The 13296-nt window shown below is 45.2% G+C and overlaps 1 protein-coding gene across 6 annotated transcripts in view; it reads left to right on the top strand.

The window, feature by feature from the left end:
- CEP350 (centrosomal protein 350) overlaps positions 340-13296 on the top strand; it is a 72097-nt gene continuing 59140 nt past the window's right edge. For 3 of the 6 annotated variants that reach the window (XM_021404024.1, XM_021404025.1, XM_021404021.1), the window contains exons 1-5: positions 654-866; positions 9602-9687; positions 11268-11311; positions 12248-12362; positions 13158-13290. In XM_021404024.1, the coding sequence (XP_021259699.1) occupies positions 9612-9687; positions 11268-11311; positions 12248-12362; positions 13158-13290 (368 nt within the window). In that variant the 5' untranslated portion in view covers positions 654-866; positions 9602-9611. Of the gene's footprint in view, positions 575-652; positions 867-915; positions 1765-9601; positions 9688-11267; positions 11312-12247; positions 12363-13157; positions 13291-13296 lie in introns of those variants that run through there. The other 3 variants (XM_021404022.1, XM_021404027.1, XM_021404023.1) reach the window with 3 other exon arrangements.

Raw genomic sequence — 13296 nt, 5'->3', positions numbered from 1 at the left:
AAATGTGTGTTAATAGTTAAATTCGGAAACAGGGAAACGGCATTCAGAGCTGCTTTCATTTTAGGAAAAAAAAGAAAAAAGTGTGGCTTTTCTGAAGATGGTGCCCCAGTTTCGGCTGGAGCCACCTCGGGAACATGCCACTGCAGTAAACATTGCGAAGTCCCGTTCTTGCCTCAAACCCGAGACACGGAGCTCTGCCACCGCTATGCCGCTTACATTTGCATGAGGGCTGAACCAGCGGGTCGGGCCAGCACGAAAAGAACACGAGTCGCGAGGAAAGCTTTGGAAAAGAGCACTTTGCGGCGGCTGCGTGTGGCTCTGAGGGCACAGCGCCCCGTCACAGGGCCGGGCCGCCCCGCCCGCAGCCGGGCGCCGTCTCGCCCCGGGCCAGGCGCGGCGCTGCGTGGGCTCTGCGGGCACCATGAAAGCGGCAGCGCCGAGCCGGAGCCGCCCTCAGCTCTTCCCCCGGCTCGGCCCGGGCTCCAGCCGAGGTAGGAGCGGCGCTGCTCACCGGCGCCGGCTGCGAGCCGGGAGCGGGACGGGCAGGCCACACCGCAAACAACATGGCGCTGAGGTGAGCAGCGGCGCGCCGCGACGGGGCGCCGCCATGTTGGGGAGGTCGCGGCGCGCCGGTTCTCGCGAGACTTGGCCGGGCGCTCCCGCCCTGCCCCGCGCCGTTGCTTTCGCCGCCGCCGGCGTTCCGTGTCAGTCGCTGCCCGGTAATGGCGGCGGGCTGGCGCCGCTGAGGCAGCGCGCGCCGGTGGGCTGCGGAGCCGAGCTCGAGCCGCCGCCCTTCTCTCTGCTTTCGCGGGATGCCCCGGGACCTGGCCGTGGGGCGGCGGGCGGCGAGGAACCGCTGCCACCAGGTGAGCAGGCGCCGGGAGCGGCCCAGGCCCAGCAGCGCTGCCGGCTGCGTCCCGCTGCGGGGCCGGGCCGGGCGGTGCGGTGCGGCGGCTGTCAGCGGGTCGCGCTCTCTGAAGTCTCTCTCTTTTCCTTCTTCTTTCGTCGATTTTGCCAGGGGCGGTGGAGGAAGGGACGGGGTAGGTTTCTCTGTGGCGCTGCCGGTTGTCGTCTTGTATGGGGAAACACCGAACGCGGGTCTTCCTCCTGAGCCGTCTCGCTGCCCAGCGGAGCTGCTGTCAGCGCCTGTGCTCGCCCCCCCAGCCCCTCTCCGTGCTGTGCTCGTCAGCGCTAACTGCGTCCCGTGCTCCGAGCCGTGTCTGCCCTGGCTGACAGCTGCCCCAGCGAGCTCTGACCGCGCTGTGCCGCTCAGCTGGGCTGCCGCTGGCATAGAAGGCTTTATGCTGGTGTGACTGAGGCTTTTTCTTCTGTGGATGTGGTTTTTGTGAGCTGTAAGGCCCGCTGTTGGTGTGGATGTCTGGCGTAGTTTGTCTCTGGATGGAAGCTGTATCACGGCAACCAGGCGTCTCCTGGCACACTGCGTGCCTGCTCTCAGAACTCCCAGGCTGGGATAGTTCTGTTGCTGACTACGCTCTCCGGTGCCCCATCGCTGCAAGCTCACAGCCTCACCGGTCAGCCCTGTGCTTGCTCATTGTAGACTGCTTCACAGGGCTGCCCAGCGCACACACCTGAAAGCTGGCTCAGGAGTCTGTTGGTACTGAAAGCGTGGCACAGAGCTGCAGCCAGTACGCGCTTGCTACGTTACACATGAGTTCAAATCTTCTGCCATCCTGCCTGGCTGCGTGACCAGGCTGCTGTGCTCGCTGCTCCTCATCGTTCCTGTTGCTACAGCAGCTTCATTAGGTAATGCTTGAGATAATTAAATACGACCAAGGGTGCGGCCGCACTGACACTGTAAACTGTTGAAGGCTTCAGTTTCTGCTTGTGACGCTACCGTGAACAAAGGTGTGCTGCATCCACCGAATGCAGCAACTTAATTTGTGCAGCAGTCACTCATTTGTGCAGGGGCCGGGGTGCTGTGGGAGCTGCTCTGCTGTTGGTTCGGGTCTTCTGGTACAGCCCATAGGTGTGGCAGGTAGCTGATAAAACGAAGCGATGTGTAACTTTACAAATTTAGTTTGCTAAGCCAGTGCGTAGCTCCATTTTGCCACTGTAACGCTGGCAAGGCTTTATGAATATAAACAGTCCCAATGTGGACGCCAATGTGGACAGCGTCTTTCAAGCCTTGAAATAATTCTGCCAGTGATTTGTGCCACCGCAATAAAAGCATCCCTCGAGGACTAAATAAATGGATAAGAGGCATTGGAATTGCAACCGTAAAGAATCAACTTGTGATGACTCAGGTATGATTTTTTTGGCATTTTCTTGCACTCCTCTACCACATGTCCTGCTGGTTTCTACTGGGATGGGTACTCTGTGTCTACCTCCTGAGCATCAAGCTGTTGATGTGGTGATTCTCCGTGGATTTGAGTGCTCAGCTGAGGCTGTAGTCCTGTTTATCTTTTAAGTTAGGCATGTGTTTGGTATCGGCTGAAATCTGGAGCGTTAGTGTACATAGATCTGTATTTTCCAGTACTATATCCACAGCAGGTAGGCAAAACTGCCCAGGGTAAGGTGAGCAAGTGTAATGTTTTGCGGATGCTTGTCTTTCCCCACTGTGACCCGTGCTGGCACTGACCCTGTGGAAGCCTTCTCCGGTTTGCTGAACGGGTAGAGAACCAACAGAAAAAAGAAGTGAATAATGTTCTGCAGGGTTAGTGAGTTGAACTGGCTTCCTGAGCAGTAGGGCAAGCATTGCAGCTATCATGGGGGAGCAGCGCCATTGCTAGGGAGGAATATGAGTATTCCTTCATCAGTGTCAAGTTGCTAAATGTGCTCCGTGTACCTTATAAACTCACAGTAAGAACAGGACTTCTTTTTATCAGTACAGCAGCATTGTTTAAAACATGCTGCCGACATACTCAGGCGAATGCAATTTGTGCTATTCGATATAGGCAGTGTTAGTGAGAACCAGCGTAGCAGTGTAATTATGATGAGAGAAGTTGAGTGTAGAGAGAAAACTTTCCTAGTGGCTCAGGCACGTGGCTGGATCGGAATGTCCAAATATAAAAATTATCTGTAGATGTAAGTGCCTGGAAAAGATATGTGTATCGTTGTGCTAATGATGTAATAGGCTTTAATGGACTGCTCTGCTGAGAATAAAATTACTTGTGCGCGTAGCTGAGAAACCTTTGTCAATATTCTGCAGAAAGAATAGAGCAAATAAATTAACTAATCAATTAGACTAGGTCATTCTTACTGAATGCTGAAAGAAATTGTGTTGTAGCTTTGTAAGAACAGCCTCACCAAAGCGTGGTCCATGGTAATAAGGTTTCCAAGTTAAAAAAAAAAAATGCATTTTCCTCTGATATTTCCCAGTTGCCTTAAAGTGATGTGTTACATCTGTTAATAGGAAAATATATAAGGTGGAATTGTCGTATCAGAACAGAAAATCTGGATTTAATGGTTAGGCACTTAAAGCATTTAATGGGATGGAACAGTAATTATTTAAATACAAGAGAAGATTTTATTGTTTTCTATCTAGTGCAAGAGAAAACTCTTCTCAGCAGAGTCCTGGTAGCAGTTTTCACCATGCCAGCTCTGAGGCTGGTGGTCGCTGCTCGGCTTCTTCTGGTGACTCTTACAGTTTGTTATCTTTCATCGTGGCGGTGGTTTGACCTCTCAGATGTTGTTACTGAGAAGTTTTTCAGACCCTGTGCTTCTGGATGCAGTTTCAGAGCAAAGGTGTCAGACTTGAGAAAGTGACGTTTGGGGCAGTTTCCCTGAAGTTTCCATGCGCTTTGTTCTGCTTTGTAAGAAAACAGTGATCAGTCTGCAGCTGACACAGCTGCAGCTGAAGCTGCTGTTCTGCCCGTGTGCCCATGGCGTTGCTGGACAGTTGAGAGCTGTGGCTTAGGCTCCCTGAATTGGCAGGTCTGGTTGTTGCACTTGGCCGAAGAAGCTGCATGAGTTCTAGGAAGGCTCTTTCACTGGACTGGTCCCTGTGAGACAAGGGATGGAGGTCACTGGTTTTTCCAAGACAGGACTTGCTGAAGGACTCAGGCTTATTCTGGATGGATTTATTATGGGCTGCAAGGATTACAGTCTTCCAACATGCAGTTTTCAGTAGCTGGAGATGGAACGAGAGAACTTCTGTTACGAAGGCCGAGGAGACAAACACAGAAGTGTTCTATCTTTCTGAAACTAGAATGTGTTGCTTATTTTCTTCTCTGTCATAAATGCAAACATCTTTGTAGTCAAAGGCAATACAGAACTCCTGAATGGATAGGGAAATGCTCGTGTGCATCTCCTTAATAAATGGATGCATTGTCTGTGCCTTTGTGCTCTGATTTCTTCACGAACAATGAATCGAGTTACGCGAGCTGTCACAACATTCATCTCAGTAGATTTCCTCAGAGTACCTCCTAGTATGTGATGTAGCAGAGTAAGACATGCAATGCATTTTACTTTCAGCTAAACTACTAATTCAGTTTTTAGCTCCAGCCATTACTTTTGCATTGCTTGTGCTGAAGCAGGGAGACTTTTGCAAGCTGACGTGGCTTCTCATAGCAGAAGAGCGTTGCAAATATCCATCCTCAGCTTATACCTGGAGAGAGTGACATTCAGAAATGTTTCATAGTCACAGAATGGCTTGGGTTGGAAGGGACCCCAAGGATCATCAAGTTCCAACCTCCCTGCCACAGGCAGGGCCACCAACCTCCAGATCTGCTACTAGCCCAGGCTGCCCAGAGCCCCATCCAACCTGGTCCAGAACACCTCCAGGGACGGGGCATCCACAGCCTCTCTGGGCAGCAATTTCATTCATAGAAGAATCTTCACTGTAGTTTGGATGTGAATTTAATACCTGGCTGATGGCAGTGATTTTATCTTACAACTTGTGCATCATGTTTGTGTTTCTCAGCCAAGCTTTCTGCTGTTTAATGGATGTAGGACAGTTGATGTCATTTATCTTTCTAGTTAACAGTTAGAGGTAGCAACGTGCACTTCACATTTTTCTTACTGCTTTTCTGTGTGTAAATGCAAGCTGTATCTTGGTTGCTCTCCTTAACTATTTTAGTATCCCTAATAGCTTTTAAGATGTCTTTCTAGCTTAAGACAGACAAAATGTTGCTCATCCATCCATACATGTATGCATAAATGAATCCTTTTGGTTCATAGTCTGTATTTTCTTAACAACCAGAACGTGAGATCTTCTGGTATATTTACTGCTTGCACTGCAGAACAGAACAGTATTACCCACAGCGTTACTCATTCAGAGCAGGTAACAGTTGTGCAGTGCTGGTTACTTTCAGCATTTTTTTCGCATCGACCTCACATAATTACCTGTTGTCTCACAAACAGCCTTACTCAATGGGGCCCAGAGCAGTGTGGACCAGTAAACAATTTCTGAGTCATAGCAATAGCAGCTGCTTGGGTGCAATAGCAAGAGCTACCTGTGCAGCCACTCCGGGTAGTTTGAACCCAGGGGCTCTATCATTAGGCACAACTCAAATTCATGAGAAGAAAAACCCCCAGCTTACAGAAATCTCTTTGGAAGAGCAAAGAGAGATTGAGGATGATGCGTTTGTGGATTTTTTTTATTATTATTTTTTTGCTTTTAATGTATTTATTTTGGGCAGGTGCATATTTTTTTGCACTGGAATTTGTCCTCGGTCCTGAGGAAGGGTGGTAAATCACCTGCTTCTTGCTGCTGTGAGAGAGGAAGCTTTCTCAACGTGTGTTGAGGCAAAACAAAATGTTGGCTATTCTTGTATCAAATGAACGTTTAAAAAAAGAAAAGTCTTAAAACAATGTATTATGGATGTGTTGAGCTCTTGTTTATTTGGAATAATGCAATAGGGTAAAAGCTCAGATTTCAGAAAATGCCGTGGATGAATGTATTTGTGTTCCAAATTCAAGCATATCATTAGCAATTGCATTGTGTGGCATTTAAGGAGTCATGGAAAGTGTTTCTGGTGTCTTTAAATAGAAATTCCATCACTTGCAACAGGCTTGCTCGGAAAACTAGGTTGTTTGACGAGGTCTGTCCACCTGTGTGTGTCTGTTCTGGCAGTAGCACAAAGCTGCATCTGCATAGGCAGGAGTTCCAGCACGTCTTTAGCATTCAGAAGTCGACTTTGAATTATTTGTAAGCGGAGACTTGAAACAGGAAGAATCTCCCTGTGGCCTTTCCCTGTGTCTGTTTCCTCACGCACTCTGCCTGTGCCGTGCAGGGCTGGGTGTGGTGAGACCCATCTGGAGCAGGCTGCACTGCCTCCATCAGGCCTTGGTGCTCCAGCAGCGCCTCCAGGTGAGGAGCAGGGGGTGGCAGTGGTTCTCCTGTCCCCAGATCCACTCACAATCCTTGAGGTTGCAGCAAGAGCAGCTCCAAGCATTTGCCTTTGTGTAACTGCTGGGGGTCGTGGTTCAGGTACGGGACTGGGACTGATGGTGTTGTTTTTTGTTCTTTTCTTTTTTTTTTTTTTTGTTTGGTGGTTGTTGGATCTTCTGGTTTTGGCCCGGTTAAACTTATTTAAAAAAAAAAAAAAAAGCACAAGAGCTGCTTACCAAATTCACAGTCCTATTCTTTTTGACACCAAATTCCACTGACTGGCACAGGTTGCCCAGAGATGTGGTTGATGCCCAGTCCCTGGAGATTTTCAAGGTGAGGCTGGATCAGGCTCTGGGCAACCTGATCGAGCTGTGGTGTCCCTGTTCATCGCAGGGGAGCTGGGCTAGGTGGCCTTTAATGGTCCCTTCCAACTCTAAGGATTCTATGATTCTATGACTTTCTTCCTGCATAAGGCAAGGAAGACTGAGGGATAAAGCAAGGGGAGGATGGCTCCTTCTGCTGGCGCTGCTGCTTTATGGTAGCTAAGCTGTGCGAAATGCTGGCCCCATGTATGTCCAGTCTGAAAAAGAAGCTCCCATTTTGTGTATTAAACAGCTAAATTCAGCCCTTAGAAGTCAATATCGATCCTTTGTTTCTTTCCTTCCTCTTAGCAAGCCATCGTCTTTTCTGTTGTGTGATTTGATTTCCTTTGACACCCTTGTGTTTCTATAAGAAACAAGGTCCTGAGGAATACTGTTTGCTTTACATACCATGTTTTTTTTTGTTTTTCGTAACTACTGACTGCTAATGAAAACTGTGGTCACTCTCTTGCTCATATTCTCTGCCTTCTCTAAATCCATATGATTCAGTTTTCTCTTCCATTTCCTTGTTTCAGTGTTTTCTGAGTTTCCTCTTTCCTTTACTCGAGGTTATGCTACCAAGAAAAAAAAATCATACTGAGCACTCTTGGAAAACTGAACAATGAAACCACTATTCTCATGTCTTTTCTTCCTTGTTGCCGCTTGTTCTTCACAAGTTTGTTCCATTCCTGTCCTACTTGCCTTTCTTTATTCTCTCTCTCTTCTACGTCCTGCTTCTTTCTCTTTTCCTAGCCCTGTTTTTTGTATCTTGACATTTTTGGAGTACCTTTGCTAAGCATATTCTGCTCTTATATTGCCCTCCCCTTTCAGAAATGCTGTTTTCTTAATATTTGACTTGTTTTGTCATCTATTCCTTTCAATGCTATCTGGTACGTGTGATAGTAAATTCAGTGCTGGTTTCTCTTCTTCTTCTACTTGGCAATGTTTTTCTCTTAGTTTCCGTTTCCTCGTTTGCAGCGCCTTATCGTGCCCATAGGAACTGTCTGTGGAAGATAGCAGTGTATTTTTTTCCCCTCATTTTCCTGCAGGAGTTTGCGCTTCATCCTTTTCTCGCCAGTTTCCCCTTAATGCGCTCATCTGCAGCGATTCTGCTGTGCTTTTTATACGTACCTTTTTTCTTCTTGGACAAATGGCTAAAACATGAGACGGGCACGTGATGTAGTCTTGTACTGTCAGAGCACGTTTGTATCTCAGCCATCCGCCCAAGGCTTGGCAAACCAGTGTTTGGTGACCGTGGGCAGGCTGTCTGCCTGCTTGGGAACCATCACACTGCCGGCCTGGCTTTGCTGCATCTGCAGTCTTCCAGTTTTTTCCGTGGCCTTATCAGTGCTGCAGATAACCTTTGGCTTCCAGAAGTTCTTTGGAATTTCGGTCGTCGAGCTGCCGTTTCCTCCAGTTTGCTTTTTTTAATGGTGATGGACCCTTCGTTGCATTTCAGAATGCAATTTTTACAGCGTGTTTATTCTTATGATAGCTCACGCAATGTGGAGGGAATTCTTATGTTGATATGAAATGTGTTTTCGAAAATTATTTACACTTCCTTTGCATCACATTTTAATGTGGCATTATTCTGTGGTCAGTATTCATGTCAGTGTATTTTAGTGTCTAACTGATCCATTCTCCTGCGTGTAAATCCTATAAACAGACTTGGCTACAGTATCATGATTTACTTTTTCTTTATTTTCTCCCCCACTCCCTGGCTGCTCTCCTCTGGTTTAACTTCTTGCACAGACAAGGTATTGACTTAAACAAATACTTGTTTTTCAGAGGGCGCTGCTTACTCATGTGAGCTGTAGCAATAGGAAGAAGTTATTTTAGGAATTCGGAGGTTGGTGGAAGTGAGCATCATTTGTTGGTGGATCTTGAAAAGCTGCTAAATTCTTCCCAGTAGACAGGAGAGAGACACCTAAAAAGCCAGCCTTTACAGTTGTGAATGGCATTGTGAGTGGAAACCAGTGCAGCGTTGGCTTCCTGAAACTGCAGACAGCTCCAGAGCTCTCAGTTCTGTTGCTGGTTCTTATAGAAAGCAGAGGTTGAGGAGCCTTTTGCAGAGCAGCGTGGTGTTCTTCTGAACCAAGACTGGCCATTAGGGGTCATCAGAACCGCTCTGTGGTTATTAAAAAACTGAGAACACTTTTAAAATATTTATTTGTTATTAAAATTGGACTTGAGTCTGACTTGTGATCTGCTTAGCTCAGGTACGGGGCTGCCAACCCTTACTTGAGCATCAGGATGGACGATATGAGAAATAATTTCATGCTTCATTTTTTTTCATCGGGGACTTTTCTTAAAGAGGAATACGTAGAGTATACTTTAATACTGCGTTCTCAAGGGCATCACAGAATAAGCTGTATTGATTTGTGTGCTTATAGTGATGAGAACAATTCTGGTCCCAGATTAAGATCATCTGTATCTATTGGTAATTCAAAGGATAAGTGTAAATCACAAGCAATTACTTGAAGAGGCTTAATGAGTTCCCTTAAGAAATGGTTGCACGTTCTCTTATGCTAAATGTATATAGTGGGTGTGTTTTGTCATGTTTCTCTTTGTGCCAGAAACCTGATAATGGTGAGCTAAAATATTGCTATCGGCTCTCAAACCTGGTTCTTTAACAGAAGTGGGGAAATTTTCCATAATGTTTGCTTTCTGTTTATCTAGCACAACCGAAGATGATTTCCAGGGCAGGGCTTCCCAACACAAATGGTGTGAGGCCCGGAGCTGCAGGTCTGCATGAAGAAGCTGTGCAGCACCTGTCCTAACAGCAGAATTCTCTGACTTCACTTGGCTTCCTCCTCGTAACAAAATACTAAAATACAAAATAAAGCAGCTGGTTCCCCTTCTTTCTAGAATTTCATCCTAGTGATCAAGGTCATATTACCTTTAGCACGTAACTTCTTTAATTTTTATGTGAATGTATATTTTCTTGTAGATAAACTGACATGATGTGGACCAACAAGTCCAGTGAGGTGCCTCAGCAGAATCTGAGGCATAACCAAGCCAAGGATTCGACCAGAGGTATGGATTTTCTCTATTGTATTCCTTTCTTGTAAAAAGTCTTTTATCATGACTTGTTTGAAACTTTGTGGAGCTTTTATAGACAGCATTCTTCTGCCTCGACGTGGAAGCTAAGACCATGTATTATATGACTTATTTTCTGCAGAGGTAGCAGTTCAGTACTCTGATCTGCAGAGTATTTGCTGATCTGCGTTAGGAATTGCCAGCCTATGGCATGGTTGCCAAGATGGCACAGAGACAGATTTTTTTTTTTTTAATGTTGTGGAGGAGGAGCAATGCAGGAACAGAAATTGGGAACAGTATTCTCTTGAAAGAAGTGTCCGAGAAGCAGTTACTCTGGCCTCTAGCTCAGTTCCAGGGTGGTGGAGAGCTGCAGACTGTTCACTAGCAGCAGTACATCACCCCTGGCAGCACTTAGGTTGCCTAGAGCTGGAGGAATCCGATGAGCTTTTTACTGTCGTGATTGGCCTGTAATTCAAAGGGGAACAAAAAAAGGCATACTACATCCCTAAGAGGAAGAAAGCTCTCATCTGGTAGAGCAGCTGAGTCACATGCTCAGTCTGTGGTTCGAGATCAGGCATATGATCCCCACTGTGACAAAACTGGACTCCAGAAATTGTTTTAAAAGTAGATTCAGACAAATGTTTTATCTACAAGATGACATTTGGAGCCCTCATTGCAACCTTCCAGTATTTAAAAGGGGATTATAAAAAAGGAGGGGAATAAACTTTTTACAAGGATAGACAGTTTCCTAACAAGGCGGAATGGTTTTAATCTCAAGGAGGGAAGGTTTAGGTTGGATGTCAGGGGGAAGTTCTCAACAGAGAGAGTTGTGAGATGCTGGAACAGGCTGCCCAGAGAGGCTGTGGATGCTCTGTCCCTGGAGGTGTTCAAGTCCAGGTTGGATGGGGCCCTGGGCAAACTGGTCTGGAACCAGATCGGGAGGTCGGTGGCCCTGCCTGTGGCAGGGGGGTTGGAACGTGGTGATCGTTGGGGTCCCCTCCAACCCAAGCCATTCTGTGACTCTAAGATTATTGTTGATTGTCTCCTGTGATAGGTTCAGTTTTTATTAAGTTGTGTTTGTAAACAGTCATATATATAATTATTATTTCTTGAAAGAAAGAAGTGAGCTGAAGAAGTAAATCATTTTAGAGGAAAGCACTACTGTATCCTGCTGACTTGGGCTGTGCATAGAGCTTGTGCTATTTGGGTCAAAAGGCTGAAGCTGATTAGTGCCTTATGCTTGCTCTTCGTGAACATTACTTCAGCTAAGATATTTGTGTTGGGGTAGGCAACTGGCTTTGTTATCTTCTATAATGTGTGGTAGATCTGGTTTCAAGTCTTCTAATGCATTCAGCGTAACTTAGTGAACTCATTACATTTGACATTAAATATTTTATTGCTCTGTTAAGATGAATCATGGCTGATAACAGCCTCTTACCGAAGGTATTTACAGGCTGGAATTGAGTCATTAAAAGAACTCGATTAGCGAGCCAATGAAAATTGTTCTCCAGGAGCATTTTCTTTCATTATTTTCCATTTAATAATGGGTAACTTCTTTCTTTTTTTTCTGCTACAAGATCCAACTGCAGCATGGGCTACTCTTTCTCAGACTAAGGCTGCTGTAAGTACTCGTTCTTTTTCTAAACTGCTTTTCAAATCAGCTTTCACAATAGTTTGAATGAAAATATTGTTTTGCTCAGTGATTTGCTGTTAGACAAGTTGAAAATAGAGCAAGTGGCTGCGGAGTACATACGTGTCGAACAGTCCTGTATTTCAGAAAGTGCTTTCCATATGTAATAAAAGGTATTTTTGCCACTGCAAGCTTAGTCTTGACTACAGTACTACCTTCTAAGTCTCAAGCATAGTGTTACCTCACTTCCTATCTCAGAAAATGCAGAGCTCTGTTATTTTTGAAAACTTGAAAAAAGAGCTCTCCCCTGTTCTCCCAAAAAGTCAGAAACTGAGGCTGTTCCAGTGTATTTCATCATTTTCTATCTTTGAACATTGGAACTGCTGTCTTGCTGTGGGAACTTAACTTAGGTGCTTAAGAAATTGCACTCTATTTTCTAAAAAATGGCTTCAGTGAAACCAAGTGGCATGAGTTGGGGGAGAATTTGGCTCTTTCCTAGGCCCTTATTCCTCTCTCTTTGGATACCTGAGCATCAGTATGGGATTTTACTTGTGGAATCCTGTATTATACTCTCTTTTTGAAAAGAGTACTATATTCCAAGTGGAATTAATACTTCATTGAGGTCAAGCAGTAAGACTCTGAATGGCGTGTTATCATTCATTTCTTCACAACGGCTTTCTTATGGAAACATAGCTATATAACAAAACGTAATTCAGATAATCTTTTTTTTTAAAAAAAACCCTAATAGTCTCACAGTATCTGGTCAGAGGGCTGTACAGTTCTGCAACACAAGCGTTGTGAAGTTGCTTGTGGCCTGCAGCTTTATCCTTTATGAAAATGAGGGGAAAAAATGCCACATGGGGAAAAAAAACTTGTAGTTTAAAAATTGAAAACAGTATTTTAGTATGCATTATCTTCAAATTCTAGCTACGTCATATAGAGAACAAATTGGAAATAGCTCCCACCAGCACAGCTGTATTTGATTCTGTCATGGATGCCAAGAAGCCCTCTGCTAGTGCAAGCAGGAAAGTAAGCAGAAAAGGTATGTATTATTTAGGGTATAGCATGCAATGCAGGGTAAAGCCACTGTGGACTGGAAAGCCTTGATTCTTCTCCCTCACCAACCCAATCTTCACGTGTCCAAGCTGTCTTCTCCTAATGATCCCTATTGATGAGAAACTAATTGTACAGGATAAACTAATATTTTCTTCACTTAGCTTGGGAATGAAAATTTGCTAACGTATACATATGGCTAGAATGAGTGACAGGACTTGCTCACTGTTAGGAGTGAGCAGTGCTTATCTCATCCTGATAGCTTGTTTTATTGGGTTTTTGATAACAATTGTATACGCCTGTGTTTATATTGGAGTAGCTGTTTACATTTTTTAGTGTTGTCAACTCTTACACCCTGATTGAATGTTAAATCTCCTGCTTTCTTTATTTTAACTTTACTTTTGTGAGTGTTCTGGTAACGCTGTTTTTCTTCAGGGCATGTGGCAGATTAACTTTGAGTGGCAGCACAGTTAGCATACATAGGTTTAATTACATCTAATTAATGCTTAAGCATTGTTGTCTCTCTTTAAATTATAGAATCATACAAAGGGTTGGGTTGAAAGGGCCGTGAAAGATCATCTAGTTCCAGCCATCACTGTTTCAAGCACTTGCTAAGCATGTTCCTAGTTGCTGCAATCAGATTGTAGAAGAGAGGGAGGACTTTAAATTTAATTTTAGAGTGCCACTTGAACTCCCCCAAACAGTGTGCTTACTCATTCAGCCCCAAGAGCTTTCTCCTTCTGGAGAGTTAAGTGTATAAAGGGTTCTTTGTTTTCTGCTTCAGCTTCCCGGTCTTCCAGCCAAACTAAGTCAGGTAAGGAGAAGTCCTCACGCAGTCCTCTTCGAGCGACAACCCTTGAAAGCAATGTGAAAAAAAGCAGCCATGTGGAGTTTCGTGAACCATTGGCTTCGTACAGGTTAGT

The sequence above is a fragment of the Numida meleagris genome, chromosome 7 (assembly GCF_002078875.1).
Source record: "Numida meleagris isolate 19003 breed g44 Domestic line chromosome 7, NumMel1.0, whole genome shotgun sequence".
Taxonomy (NCBI): domain Eukaryota; kingdom Metazoa; phylum Chordata; class Aves; order Galliformes; family Numididae; genus Numida; species Numida meleagris.
The sequence above is the reverse complement of the archived record's forward strand: the minus strand, read 5'-3'. Positions and strand labels throughout refer to the sequence as shown.